This window comes from Taurulus bubalis (assembly GCF_910589615.1).
Source record: "Taurulus bubalis genome assembly, chromosome: 5".
Lineage (NCBI taxonomy): Eukaryota > Metazoa > Chordata > Actinopteri > Perciformes > Cottidae > Taurulus > Taurulus bubalis.
Window position 1 is genome coordinate 18,804,786 of NC_136593.1, and position 19,455 is coordinate 18,824,240.

The 19,455-nt window shown below is 43.6% G+C and overlaps 1 protein-coding gene across 1 annotated transcript in view; it reads right to left on the reverse strand.

Annotated features, from left to right (window-relative positions):
- cdh4 (cadherin 4, type 1, R-cadherin (retinal)) overlaps positions 1-19,455 on the reverse strand; it is a gene marked incomplete at its 3' end in the record, with an annotated part of 176,150 nt that overhangs the window by 43,740 nt on the left and 112,955 nt on the right. The window contains exons 4-5 of the mRNA XM_079218426.1: positions 19,219-19,445; positions 11,701-11,883 (exon numbers count right to left, since the gene is read on the reverse strand). Of these exons, the coding sequence (XP_079074552.1) occupies positions 11,701-11,883; positions 19,219-19,445 (410 nt within the window). The remainder of the gene's footprint in view (positions 1-11,700; positions 11,884-19,218; positions 19,446-19,455) is intronic.

Below are 19,455 nucleotides of genomic sequence, written 5' to 3' on the forward strand. Positions count from 1 at the left end.
TTTACAAACAGTCAGCTACTCTATCATCAAGAGGAAAACGCTGCATGATGTTGCCTCTTTTTTTCTTCAATTGATTCAATGCTCACATGGGGAGGGAGAAAGTGTGCTCCAATGTTGGTTAAAGATGTATCAATGTCACACATGCACGTACAATAGGGGCAGTTGAATTAGTCTCTTAATGTCTGAGTTTTAGGACTGCGAAGAAGCAGCAGCCAGTTCAACCCGTTCCTGTTCATTTAACCTGCATGTAAGCGTTGCTTTGTCTCCAGCGTGTGCAGCGCCTTAGTGTTTCCGATGGAAAAGGCTTCAGAGGAAATGCAAACTGGAAGTTTAAAGCTTGCCTCAGTCGGCTGTCTTTCGGCGTGTGAATGTGTGGGTGAATGATAATCGAATTGTAAAGCGCTTTGTCTGGCGATGTAGAAGGGAGCTATTCAAATGCAGTCCATTTACTATGTTTAAAAAAAAATCTTGCTAATAGAGGTGGCGAGTGCAACTTTAGAATGACCCTTAGAAAGAATAGAAGAAAGAATAAAAGAAAAGAAGACCGAGGTTGACAGAAAAAAATCGAAATACTTTAAATAGTGTATCTGTGAGAAACTGGGTACTCGCCGTCCTCCAGGAGACTCAGACTCTCTGCCTCTGTGTTTGTTTCATTCTCCCATCGGTGTGAATGTCGTGCTCCACCCTGTGTTGCTCAAGCACGAGCTGTTTGGCAATTTTCCATCCATCTTTTTCATATATGTTCACCACTATGTATAATTATGTTTATTGCCTATTGTGCTTTTAAAATGTTGTTCTATTCTGTAAACACAACTTCCAACTCAGTTCCATTTCCCTTCCCCCTTTAAGACGTTTGTTTGGGGAGTTTTTTCTTACTCCAAGCGACAGTCAAGAAGGACAGAGGCAGATTGTAAAGATTTGATATATTTCTTTTGCCTATGATTGTTTTCTTTTCTTTATTTATTTCTATCTTGGGGTTCCATTTAAACATATTCGTTGTATTCAAATTATTTTGTGCTTTAATAATTGTGTTCTCAATCCTCAATCCTCATCAATATACAATTGATATAGGTAAATAATGTTATATGTGTATTAAAGAGTCAATAGAGTGAAGCAAGCGGCATAAAGTCAGCTATAAATATATATTACTCGTGGCATCACTAGCATAACATGGAAACCGCCTACTACACAGCACTTTGGAACGTAAGTATGTAAGTTAGACAGATGGTTAGTATGCATTAAAGCTAAATTGATAGCATTTCCATGCATTGTGGGAGGAAATGATGCCAAACACTCAGGGCACAGACAGGCTATGACTGAGCCTTTCTGGAGGCCTCTCTGTCACGCTTTAGCTGTCATAGCTGTCAACCATAATTAAGACAGCGTCTGCCAAATATCTGGATGCCTTCAATAGCAATAGGGACGACTTATTGACTGGATGCCGAATTTACTCGCGAACCTGCTCTGCTTTTAGACTCTGTCTCCCACTCTAAACCTCCGGTCCACGTTGGCACGGGAGCACGTCAGACATTACAAAACATGGTTCTGAATTTCTACTATCCACAATATAAATAATAAGGCAAAATGTAGGATTTTGAGGTATTCTGTCGATGATGGTTGCTCTGTCATGTGAATCCAGTGTAAGCAGAACACAAATCAGAAGATTTTAGACATTTTTAGACAGGGGGTTTACAGATAACCAAATTTAATTTGCTCTTACTGTTCAGTAATGTGAATTTCTTGTACTTTCAGCCACAAGCTCATACGTCTAATTTCTATTTGCTTTACTCCTCCTTTGTACACTGCTGCCTGACGACTTGGAGAGTTGCTAGCAAGCTCCTTAATGGTTTCAAATGTTATTGTATGTTTCCATAGAAAATTCACAGCAGGTCTGGCACCTTAGTGAGTGGCTTAAAAGGGAAGAAATGATACTATCATACTGGAGGTGACGACTGATATTCATATCTTAAGCAGTCTGCCTTCAGTGTCACCACCGGGTTTAGAATATTCAACGCTGACAATAAACCTCTGCACTCGTGGCAGCGCTGCAATGGCTGCTTACATGAGTCATCGCAAATGGATGAACTGTCATGTTGAACGACGTTATCAAAAGCATCCGTGCGTTAGAAAACTACACAGGCATCCTTGAAAATCGCTGTTTGATAATGTCTCATGTCTCCCTGCTGTTATACAGTAACTGTTTTCTCTTTGTTGAACATGAGGGAAATGGCAAAACTACATGCTTTTTAACTTCCTCTTAAATTTCAGTTTTGCATTGCTTTGATCCCTCCTGCTGTGTGCTTGTCACTCTTCAAAGCTGATAGGGCGCAGGAATTCAAATAATCTGATAGGCCATCCACACAAACATCCCACGAGAAGGAGGAGGAGGAAATATGGAGCACAAGATGAAAGAAAGAGAGATAGGCTGACAAAATGGAAACAAAATGTGGGACCTCAAGTTTATGTATTTTTTGCCAGCCTTCAAACTTTCCCTCCGACAAAATACAATAAGCGCGAGAGAGAGTGTGGCAATGAAAAGGGGTAAAACCTGTCATTTAGTGGCACCATGAGAAGGGAACGGTGCGGATGGTTTTAAAAATAGTCACATTGGAGGTCTGTGTGAGAGAGAGGAGCCGCAGAGAGCTCAGGTTTAATATATCTCAAGTGAGAGCCACCGACAGCCGCCGTCGCACACAGTTATATCCCTGATACTCCAAACGAACAGCCGCGTCTGGGCCTCGGCACTCAGGTGCATTATGGATCAGAAAACTGAATGGGAAATGAACCAAGCTCCATGCAGCTCTGCAATATGTGTATTTATTTTTTTAAATGCCATATGCACCCTTCTTTTCATTTGGTGCGCTCTGCCATTCGCTCTGTGTTTGTGCTGCCATATCAGTCGGTCTGTCTCTCTCCGTCTCTCACCCTCCTCCCCGTGCTCCCAGTGGGAGGGAAGCAGCGAGAGTTCCATCAATACAAACGAGCGAGAGTCGCCACCTGAGGACGGTTTGTCTGCTCTGGTACTGACACTGTTATTTCGCCATTCTTCTCCACTTTCTAACGCGGTCAATTGAATTGAATCCTTTGAGTTGCTAAGGTTTCCTGAGGCAATTCGTCTGTGAAGTGGGTTTGGATTTAGAGATAATAGGGTAAGACTTTCTCTTTCTCTAGACAATTTAGGGGAACAAAGCTGAGACCTTTTGGGGAGGATGTTTTTCTCCGCAGAGAGGAGGTGTTTTAATGTGATGCATAAGAGGAAAAGACAATCCAGTTATGTGAGTGTGAAAAGAGGGAAGAAAGCTTAGAAGGCAACATCTGAGGATGCAGAGGCATCGTCAAGAAATATCTTTTAATGAACACCAGAAAGCATTCTGAATGCAGGCAGCATATTCAATAAATAACCTTCAAATGAAAGAGTTTGGTTCTCCATTAAAAAAAGAAACAGATATGAAGTCTTTAGACAAAATATATTTTTGTATCCAATCTCATATGGATCAAAGATATTCAGAGTTTGCCCCTAAAAAGTTTGACCGCAAACCTTTTCTGTCGTCTCTCTCTTGAACTTGAATGCCCTCCTGTTCCCTCCTCTAGTCATCCGTCATTACCCAGAAGAGAGAAAGAAGTCCCGGCGCTTTCACATTTTTGTAACTGCTCAAAAATAGATTAGATGCTTTCTCAAGTGCACGCACGTCGCTGCCTCCACCTCAGACCATTACCCAGACGGAGGAATGAAATGTAGGATCGGAAAAAAGGGGCAATTAGAAGGAGAACAAATATTAATGGAAGTTAAGAAGTGCCTCACAAACCCAATTACAGCATTAGCCAGGCAATTTAGATGAGCTCTGCGGAAGGCAAGAATCCTGTTGAAATGTACCAGCAGTCTCTCTGCATTAACAATGGCATTAATTCCCCCGATTCCAACCGAGGGGAGAAGAATAGAGCAAATACAGCCATTATGTCTCCTGTATAAAGAGAGCCACGTTCCATAATTCTGCGATGGGAATAGAAGAAGGCCGCCGTTCTTGTCTTACCCCGAACCGACCGCGGACCCCCTTGAGAGTTGCAACTCGTTAAATTGCACCATTCTTCTGCTCTACCCAGGGCTTCCCAATACAAGGATGATAGGTAAACCACAGGTCTTCCATTCACAGAGAATACCCCACAACATAATTACAGTGAAGACATGGTTGTCTGCTGGAAGGCTGACTAAAGGGAAAGACAGTAGCATGGAGAGAGGGATATATAGATAGAGGTATAGACGGAGGGAGGGGGGGTAGGGGGGCAGCAAAGAGCTTTCCGCTGCCTTTGCACTTTTCCTCTCCACCTACCGCCATTGTCAAATTGCATCCCTCAACCGAAGCTGCTGCCATACGCTCCCATAGGGGACACGCGGCCCTGACAGCCTGGCCAATCAGCAGCACCCTGAGGCCAGTTGAAAGCCCTTCTGGCGTGCCTCAGGCTAGCGGGGTCCAACCAATCAGTTGGAGGCCAGGCTTGAAAGGAGGGCCATGCTTGGCTCAGGGAGCTGCTAAGGCTGCCAATGGGAGTCCAGAGGGGCAGTTGGAGTGGCTCAGAGGGAGGCTGCCATAGGGGTCAGAGTGGACGAGGGCAGACTGACAGTTATTTAGCGAGAGGCTGAGCTCCGTGTCACTCACAGCAGCACTCGGCCTTTGTACTACTGGGCCGGCTCTAATGGGACTGTCACCTTCTAATCGTCCGACTGGGGATGCAGAGAATGACAAACGGACACATGCGCTCAAATACACAGACAATACAGAGAGGCACACACAAATAAGAAGATAGGCTGTCTGACAGATGCTGCCACAAACCAGCAGACAGAAGGCGACGTGCACAAATGTTTACACGTACGTGCTCTTCCTTTGTGTTCATGGGAAGATTCTCACATTAAGTTCGACAGCACTCACCTGCACACACATTAACAGCAAAGGGCTGGGCTGACTATTTTTTATGTAGAATTTACATTATGTGTGTAACGTATGTCTTTACTAGTTGCTAACTTTCTCTGACAGCTTTTTGGTGCTGGGCAGGTAGTGAAGTGTTTTTTTTCTTTTTCTTTTTTGCTGAAGGCTGGCGGCTGCTGCTTGAAAGGAAGTTAATGAGAGAAAACCAAGAAACCAAAACAAGGAGCTAAAAGACTGCCGAGAACTGCCGAATTTCGTTGTAATTCTCAGAGGGTTTGTCACAACAAGCAAGTCGAGACAATACACCTTTTAACTTCTCCAAAGCTGTTATTAGACTGTGCACATTTTTAATCGATATCTAAAAGTAACACATTTCCTCTGTTCATAAATAAATTAGAAGGAAGAGGAAGCTATATATTAGGGATGTTCTATGTTAAATCACTGAGAAGAATTTCATACATCGAGCACTATACAGCCATCATCATCTGCTGGAGCACTCAAACAAGAGGACATGGACTCTGGAGGGGAAGAGGGTGAAAATGAAGCTGAGCTTGAAATGTGATGAGCAACTGATTGTTTGAACTAATGCTACTGGAGCTATTGGTGTTAACTACTATGCAATAGGGAATTACAGATTAAACTATCGGAGTCATTCTGAGGTATTGAAATGGTGATGTTAATTAAATGATAATCTTTACCTGCTGTCAATCGAGAGTGGAAATTATGTTGTTACTACCGTACAGCTCAGTGATGAGGATTGGTTTAGTTTAATGTTTTCCACATGCAATGTTGTGTTTGTCGTTCAATTGTGACTGAATTATACATCACTAGTGCCGTGCTCATTGAATGCAAGCCAGTTCCGAACGGACCGAATACAAACCCTGCACTGTTGTTGGTGGCAATTTTCTCAAGAACTGCTCATCCATCAACAATTTCACACTCAACACTGCCCTTTGGGTCCCGAGCACTACACCTGCCGTCACACAGTTGCGTCACAGACCCGAGTTGCGGCTACTCACATGTCAGAAACAGCAGTTATTCATGAAATTCAGCAACATATCGAAATTGAAAGTCCCACCTTGACCCTATGTTAAATTGTGCTGATGATACCTGTCTTTTGCTCTTCACTTGAAGTAAACAACTTATTCCATCACTGCCGGCACCAACATAGAGTACAGTACGGGTGAAAAGTAAAGCGAGACCAAAATGACTAAATCCACCCCTGAAAAAAAACGCCAGAAACGCTGTGACGGAGGTATTATTGAAATATGGCGGGGAGAAGAACACAGACAAGTTGTGAACACTTTGATTATGCTTCCAGTTGGCTATCCGCTCTTGATGACTCCAGGGAAGTGAACGGCATTCGCTTGTTTATTTAGAGTTTATTCATATCAAACGTGCCACGAGTCTAAATTGCACCAAATCCTACAAAAGCACTCCCCCGGGGTCCCCGGCAACACAACCATCAAGTGTGAAGGAGATCGGATGAGCGCTTCTCCAGAAAAGCGAAGGACAGGCGGACAGACTTTAGTTAGATGTAACGGAGCCCACTGCTGTGTCGTGTAGCAATTTTGGCTGAAAATGTCTACTAAGGAAGCAGCGCTCTGTTGAGGTAGTGAAGGATATAGAGACTACAGTTCCACCAGATCAAACCACGGCAGCCTTTAAATAGCTTGAACCCAATTACAACCCACATTTTTGCTGTTGCGCAGTCAAACTCCTCATGTTTTCAGATTTTCACACCGTTGAGAAGCACGCAGACGTTGTGTAAGTTCTGACATGACCTCTCATGCCCGCAGGCCCCTGAGGCAGAGCCACCCTTTGTCACAAGTGTTTCATTCTTTCATTACCATTCTTCATGATTTCGCAAATCGTATGACTTCACATCATTGTTTTCTGCTTCTGTTCTAATTAGTGCTGGAGTCCCGGGAGACCCCAGTCGAAAGCAAACTCTGGCAGCCGAGGCAATAGAGTAGATAAATAAAATGTTTGCCATGGGTTCTAATGTAAAGTATCAAACACTATCGGGGGGGTGAGGAGATTTCCTCTTGAGCTCTGTCTATTTTGGTTTACACAATATGCTAATTAACTGTAACGTTCCTAATATAATAGATGTTTCTATAAAAATGTAAATATGTTTCTTAAAAGGTTACATAAATGTCATACGTTATATTGTTTTAGAAATAAATGCGTTGACAATGGACTACACAGAATGACAGTGATGCTTAAAGTTGTGTATTGTATAGTCCTATACATGTCATATATGTTGGTTATTGTCAAAAAGACTTTCCCCTTGAAGTGAAAAGTAACGTGTAACCTGAGAGGTGAGCTGACTACTCTTGTTCATACTTTCCTTGTTACGCCGTCCTGCCAATCAAGCAGCCGGCATAAGACATGAGATGATACGGAGGAAGTCATTTCTTATGCAATACTTTGCTCAAACTACGTATGAGTGGAGGCGTATTTTGCTGTTGTTTGTACTTCACTGTTCCTCACTGCCTCTTTTTAGAAGTGAAGGAATGTGCTTTCCGTCCGAAAAACTAGGGGTAGGGGGATTTAGCAAAAGCGATTGATGTGAAACCCTTTCCTTTTTCGGGTGAAGAATTCTATTAAGTGTTAAATTTAGACAAATTTGGTCGCGAATTATGTAATATAACGGTGTACATCCTACAACCTCATTTACCTATATGCTGGTGGACACACGCACGTGTACACGCACACCCACAGACATAGACGAGACGCAATGAAACAATATATGTCAATGCAACAAGAGATGCAATAAAACTGCAGACGAAACAAGCGTATCCAAAAAGCATATTACGAGCTCATTACGAGCTGTAATGAAATACACTCCGCGCGATATGAGGTTGTAAATAACCCACCGTGTTTTCATTTCAGGTCCTGAGCAAACAGCGGTACAGACATTTCAATATCACTGAGCTAACTTGCTCTAACACACACACATATATACAGTATATATCACATATATTTTAGCCGAGTAAACCAAATAAAATAACAATAACGAAAAAGCACACGTTTCCTCCTGTTTCTAAAGTTTTCTTCTGCAAAAGTGGGGAAAGTTTACTTGAGTGGCGAGTTGTGCGATTCTGTTTTTGTTTGTGTGCTCCTGTTCGCTTTTGATGAAATCCCTCTAAATGAGGAGCCCCTAGTCATTCTGGCTGTGACACATTCAACACTACACTGTGCTGTATTATATTACCCATGAGCACCACCGTAATGGGCTATTCAAAATAATGAGGTGAACCAAATCCTGCTGAGATGCATTTTAATAGGCCGGTTCACCTATTCACCTTAAGACCTGCATTCTCCTGCAAGAATGTGAATGCATGATAAGGACTGTATATTACAGAAATCATTACAGTTTAATTTAGGCTCCATGGAAAGGACATGGAGTCCTGCAGAGAGGAATACAAAAAGACAAACTTTGGTCTGGTCTTTCCCTCGGCCGTGGAATCACATAATTATTAAATGACTGTCCAAAAATGTGCTCAATTATTTCCAGCTCATGTTGTTTGTTTCCTTGTCCAAAGTGCGGGTCAGAGAGGGAGTGGGTGTTTGAGGCCTGGTTAAATGAAAGGAGGGCCTTCTCTCTCTCCCATATTCAGACTGCTTTCCATCAGTTTTGCCTCATTGGCCCCAGTGTAGGTGCTGCAGGAGACGGTTGAGATGAGAATGCCACAAATGTCCTGAAACTAATGTTGGCCTCCCTCACCCTGCAGATTTACAGCACTCCCCAAAGACTTTCTCTCTTTTCATTTTTTTTACCCCCAATCGCAGTCTGTCCCCCTTTCTCCCTTTTCCATCTCCCGCCCTCGCTGCTTTTCAGTTTTTCAAAAGAAGTAGTTCTCGCCATCCACCTCAGTATCCATTTAACCCGGGCTGTTTTTCAACAGCACTTACATCTGTCATGTCAAATAATTTGACAGCGAAAGCTCGGAAGCATATTCCATTTGAGCACAATGGTAAATCAATGGCATCAAAGCTGCACCACTTGGGGTTCGTCATGACTGAATTGCACGTCAAAGGGAAAATGGCCAACAGTGGAATGGCGCTCTCTTTTACACTGGAGAGAGAGAGAGAGAGAGAGAGAGAGAGAGAGAGAGAGAGAGAGAGAGAGAGTTTTTTTTTTGTTTCATGGAAGTGAAAGTAGCTTTCAGAAGCATAAACAGAATATTGCCATCTGAGCAATAAGAGCTATGATGATGATGATGATGATGATGATGATGATGATGATGATGATGACGATGATGATGATAACGTCAGAATGCAGTGGAATATAACCTCAATAGCACCATAAATATTACATAACGACAATGGACAATGAAGGAATAGATGATGGCTTTATGATCGAATGAATTATTATTTATAATTAAATCAGCAAGTACTTTCTTTTGTAGATGGAATTGGATTTGCCTTGGATTAATGGAATATCCGACAGCAGCAGAGCTACATTAGCCTCTCATTGTGCTCCCACTGAATCAAAGAGAATAACCAGCACCGCTCCACCACACACCTCTTTGGGCGCGTCACTTGCATCATTTGATGCTTGCAAAGCCGCAATTACACGCCGAGGGTTAATTGTTCTTTTTAAACCTGGTGCAGTTTGAGTGTGGAGACGCAGGTGAAGGGAATCTTCAAAGAGCTGGCCGTGTCCTGAAATGAAATCAAGAGTGTAGGCTTTAAAGGTTGTTCTTGGCCACTTCTGAGACCAGCAAGATAAAGCGCAAAATCCCCTGCGCTCCTCTGCCGGGGACAGCATGAGTCACACGCCGCATGGTGCACTTCTTTCAGCTACGGCGGAGGCCTGAGACGCACCTACGTGTTCACATACATGTATAGCTGGAGGCGAGCTGGAAGACGCTCCCTCACACACACAACGAGTCACCCTCAACACTCGCATAGCCACATGCACAAAGGAAGCCCTTGAGGGTTTAATCCAACCATCTGACACCCGGCATGTGAAGAGGGGATGAAAGAGGGCCCATTTCTCCAGCAGGGCAGCACAATTAGGTGCCTCCCCTGACACTGCACAGCCCTGCTGTGTGTGTGTTTTGTGCGAGAGTGAGTGTTTCCATGCTTTGGCGGAAAATCTGCCCTCTTGCCGACACACTGGTGAAAGGCGATTTCCGTAATCCGGGAGTGTAAGCCTCGCTGTACAAATGGGCGTAAGGGACTTTGTGTGTATATATATATATATATATATATATATATATATATATATATATATATATATATATATATATATTTATGTGTGTGTGTGCGTGTCAGAACTGCCAGCAGAAAGCTGCACGTCTGTCTGGGTGTCTGATAAGAGGCATCGAGTGAGGGGAGTTTAGAGTAGCAGCACAGAGCCTCCATGGGAAGCTTGCTGCAGATATTCCTTATTTCTAGTATTCGTTGTGATCCACTAGTTGTAGTAAATAACTGGTTACATACATGCTCTGTTCAACTTTGTGTTTTTATTGTGAGAACGATGCGCGAGCTGCAGGGAGGAATTAAATCCTTCTGTGTTCTGGGAGACACAGAAGGTGTGTTGGGAGAACATGGGTTCCTCATACTTCAGACCGGTCCTACAACTTCTTTCTAGGGGCAGCTCTGTGTGATATGGTGGACAAATGGAAATGGAAGACCAAATCCAATATACAGCAATATTATTTTAGGCTGTAAATCAGTTTCATTAAGAATTAATACTTTTGTGCCTTCACTTTTTAATTGATAACAATTCTAATTATCGTTGTCAAGTGCTTTTTATAAATGTTCCACTTAATGACTGTTGCGCGCACAATTGTATCATTCTTTTTATATTTATTCTGCTTTGGTACTTTTCCTTGTTTGATAATTTCCCTTAGTTTTATAATTCATTGCATAACTCATAGTGAAAAGTCTGTTTGAACCCCATGAACTAAATCCCTATTGACTACCTTCCCAACGCTTGAGTAAAATGTATAAAGAGGTCCATGCTCGTGCATGGCTTTGGAAATCTGCAGCAAAGATTGTGTATGCATATTTCTTTTCGTCATAACTCTCCAGAGTTATATACATCTGGCTCCTGGTGGACACATTTCATATCCTCATCTCTGAGAATGTTTTGTTTTTTTAATCTAATATATTTGAATGTAGTGCAAACATTGCATGCAACTTTATTACAGTAAGGCAATGCATGTGCACAATCATTAGCATCCGCACACTACAAAAAATATGTCTGCTTCATTTGTTGCAAAATTTAGATGTGCCGTAATCTACAACGAGACGCTCTGCAATGTGAAAAATAGTTCACCGGCTATATTAACAGGTGCAGGAACACCAGAGAATGCCGGAGAATACTCCCGAGTAATCCTCAGATTTATTCCTCTAAAACCAAGCATGAAGTGCATATTTGTGTGCTTTCCGAGCAACGATTATTATTTTCCTTCTGCCTGTCTGCGGCGCCCAGAGGCGCAGCAGACAAATCACCTGGCATCATGACTTAAATCGGAGACAAGAGCAGCGCTTTTAGCCTGCTGGGTGTGCTTGATAGAAAATACCAGAATGTTGTGTCTCTTGGCCTCATGGTGATTGTAAGAGATATCACTCCATATTCACCACTCTTCTCTCACTTCCTGACCTGAGTAAATGCTTGAAAAAAAAAATACATGGCCCGTCTCCCTTTCATTGCTTTTCTCTGCAAAGAGAAGTTGTGTAAAAAGTTCTGCGGTGCACCGACGACATTCCACATCAAGTGTGGTGTTTGCTGAAATGATATAAGCACGTCACTCACTCTGACAAGCATGTGAGGGAAGGGTCCTCGGGAGTTTTCAGGCACGTTGATAGGCGGGATGACCCAGTCTCTCTTCTGTCGCCTCAGCCCATTGGCAGAGGAGCCCCTCTGATGTTTTCGAGAAAACTTGATCACTCTGGGCTGGGAGTCCCAGGCTCTTGACAGCATTTCTTCAATGCCTCCCTGAAAAAGAAAAACCCAAACATGTCATACTGTGCCATGTCTTGCATCGAATAACTTTGCGCATCGTCATTGTTTGAAGAATGCTGTTTTGTCACGACAGGTTGGTAGATGAATCTATAAAGTGCTGCTAAAATTTAAACTAAAATGCTGGGTGTCACGCTGACAATAACCCCATTTTGGAGGAATGACAGAGCGACAGACACAAGAACATACATATACACTCACCAAAAGAATTATTAGGAACACCTGTTCAATTTCTCATTAAAGCAATTATCTAATCAACCAATCACATGGCAGTTGCTTCAATGCATTTAGGGGTGTGGTCCTGGTCAAGACAATCTCCTAAACTCCAAACTGAATGTCAGAATGGGAAAGAAAGGTGATTTAAGCAATTTTGAGCGTGGCATTGTTGTTGGTGCCAGACGGGCCGGTCTGAGTATTTCACAATCTGCTCAGTTACTGGGATTTTCATGCACAACCATTTCTAGGGTTTACAAAGAATGGTGTGAAAAGGGAAAAACATCCAGTATGCGGCAGTCCTGTGGGCGAAAATGCCTTGTTGATGCTAGAGGTCAGAGGAGAATCGGCCAACTGATTCAAGCTGATAGAAGAGCAACTTTGACTGAAATAACCACTCGTTACATCCGAGGTATGCAGCAAAGCATTTGTGAAGCCACAACACGCACAACCTTGAGGCGGATGGGCTACAACAGCAGAAGACCCCACCGGGTACCACTCATCTCCACTACAAATAGGAAAAATGGTTACTGATGGTTACTTCCAGCAGGATAATACACCATGTCACAAAGCTCCAATCATTTCTAATTGGTTTCTTGAACATGACAATGAGTTGACTGTACTAAAATGGCCCCCACAGTCACCAGATCTCAACCCAATAGAGCATCTTTGGGATGTGGTGGAATGGGAGCTTCGTGCCCTGGATGTGCATCCCACAAATCTCCATCAACTGCAAGATGCTATCCTATCAATATGGGCCAACATTTCTAAAGAATGCTTTCAGCACCTTGTTGAATCAATGCCACGTAGAATTAAGGCAGTTCTGAAGGCGAAAGGGGGTCAAACACAGTATTAGTATGGTGTTCCTAATAATCCTTTAGGTGAGTGTATATATATACAGTATATTTGTTTTTTTCCGCCCCGATCTGCTGCTGCATCACATTTCATGAGGCCTTTGGCAAGACACACTCTGCCTTCCCAAGCCCTCGGCTAGGACAGCGAGGCCTCCCCCGGGCTACATGGCTGGCTTTTGTCCACCGAGTTGCTGAGCCTTCATCCGCCTCCCTGACATATTCTTTTTAAAGCAGACGCCATTTTTCCTGCCTGTCTCTGTGCTCTTTATCCCTACTGAAGACAGAAAACAATGTGACACTCTGCCATGACAGAAGCCTGTCATCAGATAAAACAGGTGTTGATGAAATACCGGTGTAATCACGAGGGGAGCGAGCGAGGGAGAGAAATGGGACGCCGCCCTGCAGTTTTGTTTGGATGTGAGAACTACTTCTTATTTTTGATCGCAAGGTACCTTTCGACGTGGTATTATGGGCAACTCTTTTGAAGGAATGTATTGGGTGTATATACAACCCTGCGCGATGACTCCCTCCAGCTACAGCTGCAGAGAGGAGATTGTGTTCTTGCTCATCTTGCCTGCTGAAATGAGGGTTAGAAGGGTGTCTAAAAGACGGAGTGTTTTTTACCCAATCCTCTATGGTGTCCTCCTGTGTAAAATGGTTGTATTGCTGTAATCCACCTAATCCTATTGTTGTCTCTGGGCCCTGTGTGGCACACACACACACACACACACACACACACACACACACACACACACACACACACGCTCACACGCTCACTGGCATTGTGTCACTGTCACCTGAAGCACAGTAGAAATCCTCCTGCTCATCCGCACCTGGAATACACACAACGCAGTCACACAGGCAACGCGAGGAACAGCAGATATGTTGCCGCGCCAAACACAGGGCGCCAGTTCATCATATCAATATGCACCTGCTTCGCCTGTGACTGTAAGCCGCACTTGAGCAAACGGCGTGTATATTTTTCATCTTTTGTTTGAACTCTTCAACGCGTTTGGCAGCTCAGAGGATTGGCCCCTGCAGCGCGGACCTCCGGAGTGTTTAGCTGGGCGGGGGGCAGCGAGGGCAACCAAGCGGATGGTTAGAGGGCAGAAAGAGGAACGAGAAGGGACCAGATGTGTTTCCCAGATAAGATAACTCTCATTCCGGCTCCACTCATCCAAAACACTCGCAGGTACCAACTGGCAGGTGGGAGGCAGGGATGCTGCCAATCCAGCCTCCATGGACGGCAGGTGGAATTAGTCTGTGTCTGTGAATGCGTGTTTGTGTGTGTGTGTGTGTGTGTGTGTGTGTGTGTGTGTTTGTGTGTGTATATTTGCAGATGTTCATTTGAAACAAACAAGGGACAACAAAGATCATGTTAAAAAACCCAATCATGCAAAACAAAGCTACGCGCTCTGTGGCAGATGACGGAGAATCATCAGGACAGTCTCCATGTCAGCGCATAGGGACAGCTATGACATATATGATACTACACCGCTGCTCCTCCTCGTCCATGCTCAGCCAGTGTGCTGCTATCATGATTGAGTCCTTATCTGCACAGAAACACAATGACTGAATAGCAGCTCTGTACGCCAATCAGCCCACAGACGTAGGCGGCCCATCAGGCCTGACGATAACGAGGTTGAAGCATCCGATTGGTCGGGGTCCCAGCATTCCTTTGGAAAGGATGCCAAAGTAGAAGTCAGGAAGGGAAACGGTCAGGCAGAGAGACAGCCACAGAGAGAGACAATGAAAGGGAGACGTCCTTTTGTTGTGAGTCTGCTTGTGGATGATATCGGCGTAATGGCTGCATGTGACTGTCACTTTCAAACAGGATGGCCGATGACAGGCTGATGGCAAAGGAAAGAAAGAAAGGTTGGAATAATAAATATTAAAAAACTCTCCATGCGATGCTAGGAAGCTAGATGTTTGTTATTTTTGTTTTGTCTGAATGTCTGTGTATGAATGTAGCGTGGGCTTGTGTCGTGTGTTCAGCCATATGGGAAAGCCTTGAGGCAGGCATGACTGCACATGTTATGCGTGAAAATAACGCACGGACATATGTGCGGGTGTATCACTCTGTGCGTGACCCAGAGAGTGTCTGTGCTTGAGCACATGACCAGCCGTCAGTCAGTGTGTCCCTGAAGGGCCCGGGGGCTCCTGCAACCCAGAGGCAGGCAGGGCCAGCTGGCAGCTCGCTGCTCCCAGGCAGGCTGCACATTGCCGGGGCATTCTTTAGGCCGGCAGCCCCTGAGCCCTGGAGCTGACATCTGGAGGTTATCAGCCTGACAAACAGGCGGAACAATACAATAAGAGTGTGTGTGCTCATTTCCCATTCTCTGTTCGGTGTGGCTCGGAAAACATTTGATTCAGGTCTTCAGATGTTATTTTGTTATGTCTTTAGAGCTGCTGTTCCCTTTGCTGGTTTCGCTATGATGAAAAGAAGAAGAGAGATCACAGTGCTAGTCTTCAGTCAGGAGAATGTTCTCTCGTGAGATATTTTCACAAAAACTAAATTTAAGAGAAATAACATTTAAACCTAACTTTGTGTCTAAAAGTATCGCAATTCTCATAGCTGCTATTTGCCTTTTTAGACGTGCAGCCTTCCAGTGTGGATTGTCAACATAATCAGGCTATAATCACAAAGTTAAATCGCATAGCAAAAGCGCAACCATCCGACCATGCCAGTCTTGCTTTTCATCGACTAGTGGACCCCAGGGTCCTACGTTCCACCCTGCTGCCGGCCTTCTCTGTAATCTACCTCGAACAGGTGAGGCTGTCTGGGGAGAGTGCGGGGAAAATGCAAATCAAATAAGCACTAAAACCCACTCCGGCAACCGGTCGAGTCCAGATCTAGTGGTGCATAACTGATGGGCTCTAAGCTGGTAGAGAAGTCAAACCAACGTGCCATGAAATCAGTACGAGCTGGAGAGCACTCAACGAGAGGCCCTACCTGTGTGAGCCGCGATAGCCTGAGTACATAGACACAGCGGAAAGGGCTCTCAGGTCACAGATGCACTGAACTTCGATTGCTGTTGTATCGTACACAGAATGATACACTAAAATCATCCGGTTCATCACCGAGCACCTTTCCGCAGCCAAAACAGCACAGCGAGAAACTAAGCCAGTTATTAAAAACAAATCAGTGCACTCTCTCCGGTGCTATTCCACAAAGCGAGCGTAGCAAGAGGAACAAGCCACATTGTATTCTGTGTTCGAAGCCAATTCAACTGAGAAGTGTCGCTACACAAAATGAGCTGGTGTTTGAGCTGTCTGTCTTTTAATCAGCATTGAGAGGAGGAGGATATCCGGAGTTGTTTATACCCTCCATGTTGATAATGCAGAGATACTAGAGGTGGCTGTTCCTGTAGGTGATGCGATTATTCCGAAAATAAATAGAACAAAGAGATGGGCTCAGATAAGAGCTACTTACCTCTGTGTGCGTGTGTGCATGTGTTTACCGAACTAGAAAAGGAAAATTGTCCACACTTCAATTCCCAGCTAACTTTGGTATTTTTAGACTCTATTTTCCCATGTCTTTGTGTCTAATGGGGACAACCATTTTTGAAATTGGTACAGTAGTGAGGGAGAACACTGCATCCAGCAGCCACAAAATAAGCTGCGACGGCAAGTGAGCAGCGTCAATGTAAGTGTCTGATAAAAAAAAACTGTAGGTTGCTTTGTTGTCAGTTTTGTTTTTACTTTAACTTGATCCGGTCCGTTTTTGTGTCCAAGTTCCGCTCAAGGAAAAGTCTCGTTGTAAAATCTGAATATCAGGATACTGTGCCTCAAATAAATAGGCTACGCGCGGTCATCAAATTCAAAGAGCTCATCTATATTGTCGATATCGTCTAAATAGCACTTATGCTTCCACCGAGATTTGAATGAAAAGTCTTGGAAATGATTGCAATTATGTTTTTGAACAGTGGAATCCGTTTAGTGATTAGTGTCTTGTTCTCTCGCCCCATCATCTGGTCTACGTATCAATTTGTCCAATGTTCAAGACAAACTACCTGCAAAAGGGACGACGCTCATTCATTTCAATCGTACTTAATATTTAGTCATGATTAGCAGAGGTCAAACATAATACACATTACACTTCTGTACACTGCGGTGCCATAAGTTCTATTATAGTGGTTTTGCATAACAATGTTGTATTTCTGTCTTCACTATTCATGTTTCTTCCTTTGGGTCGTATAGGAGGAGTGAGAAGAGGCTCACAGACTCAAACCAGACTCTGCTGCTCTGTATGGGCCGACTTTTTGCTTTTACTCTGTCAATTGAAGGAATGGCTGCCACAAGTCATAAATAGTAGATGTCAGTGAGGACAAACTGTTTAAAAGGGAGATTTTTCAGCCTTGTGGAGGTTGTCACTCAATATTTCACTCAATGCCTTGATTTTTATGCAGTTTTAATAATGCGGCTCCATGAGGAATGGTAGTATTGGACAAGTACACCTTGTAACAAGCAGCAGGGAAATGAAATTAACCACCAACCAAAGTGTATTTTTGGTATCTTAATAGGCATTCCTTCACCCATGTTCCTGCCTCACATTATCCTGTAGCACATACTATATTTTAATAATTACATTTTTAATGACTAAGCTCCTAATGAAACAGGTATTCAGTTTTTATTCCTCCTCGGGGCGTTTCAGGAGATTGGAACTACATTCTGCTGTCGCACTCGCACCAATTTATAGCATATGAGGAGAACAGTGACACCAACGCATGTAAACATTGCTCGTGCAGGAATGGCTGCGCCGTACGTATAAATGCTGCTTTTCAAATTTCCATGTGATTAGAGAAAAAAACACATTTATTTCTTGTTCAATTATTGAATCTTTCCCAGCTCCATGATGTGGGGGAACATTATTATACGGCGAAAACTACATCACCTGGGTGTTCGCAGACTCCGCTAGAATGGAACATTAGCTCAATCAATGTCAATTATTTCCCAGTCTCCATTATTGTACTGCCAGGAGTGGGCAGAATTTTAATCCCCACTCTGCAATTGCTTTAGCTACATGAGTCTCTGGCTTTTTGTCATGATTAGAAACATGACTGAACATTAAGCCCAGTGGTGTTCAACAAGAAGTGCAGGAAAAATGATAATGGGCACGTCGCTCAACAAAACACAACCCGGTGGTGTAAGTGAGTAACAGTGGCGATACATTTGGCCCTGTGTAGTTTTACAGTCTCTGCTAGCTATTACAGCATTGGCAGCAAATGGCGCCATGTCTCTACTTTTCACATACAAAGAAGCACTGCATTGTACCTGCCGTGCACACACTGTAATAAAATCTCGCCTTAGAGGTAGCTTCAAACCCAAAGACTGTACACATGTTGACTAGACGCAGGAGCGGAGAGACACAGTGTTCCTGCTGTAAATGCTCAAAGAAAGAAACCGGCATTAACGCTTCTGATGAGATCCTTCATCAGGGAGCTGGTTTACACTTTCTCCAAATAATGAAGCATATCTAATCAGACAAGAAACCCAGGGTTGGGCTTTAATAACATTTCATTGAATCTAAATCCAGTTTCAAATCCTCTTATCGAATCTAAATCCTTTAAGAATATTTTTATTAAAAATAATTAGGTTGAGCTTTCAACACTTGCAAGTAACTCGAGCTGAAAATGTCTATAACAAAGATCTGTAAGCACCATTTGTTGACTGATTAGGCAGACAGTTTTCTATGCTCTACTATTAAATACTAATTAAATGCATCTGACACATTGTAATATCTTCTAACTTCTACACCCTCTTTTTCTCAAGATACTTGAATACTCAAGTTACCAATACAGCACTATTAGGTTTATAAGGTTTAAGTAGTGATGTGATGTACTTCATTTTTTTTTAATTTAAGCTACATCACTTCTCACGAGAAGGGTAGTTAATCGGTCTTGTTGAACTACAAAATCCCACAATCCTCGCTCATTTAGCAGCCGGTGTTAGATAGTGACGTTTACTTTACAAAGCCATCTTTGATTGTGTGTGCAGAGAGCACACTAACCAGATAACAAGAAAGGTTTTATTTTGCACGTTTTTTTTTTTGCTATGGAAAAAAAGGGATTTGTGGGAATGTTATCAACAAGGATCCAATTGTTGTCCACTAATGAGAAGGTCAGGTGTTCGATACCCGGCCCCTGCAGTCTACATGTTAAGGTTGGGCAACATGCTGATTGTAGCGGTCCGATCCGCGTGGCATGTGTGTCTATCTCTTCCTGAGTGTGTTCTCCCTCGTTACCTTCGTCAGGGCTAAAGGATGAGGATGTCCGGCCAGGCCTAGCTTCACGGTGGTCTCCCAGATGTGCGCGTCATGAAGCCCCCGGGCCGTCACCATGAACTGGACGGGCTCTGACAGGTTGGCCAGCTCCTGCTTGGCGTACACCGACCCGTCGGGCCTCACGCTGTAGTTGGGGTCGCTGCTGACAAAGCCCACCTCTCTGCTCCGCTGGCAATCCTCGAACTTTACTGCAGAGAC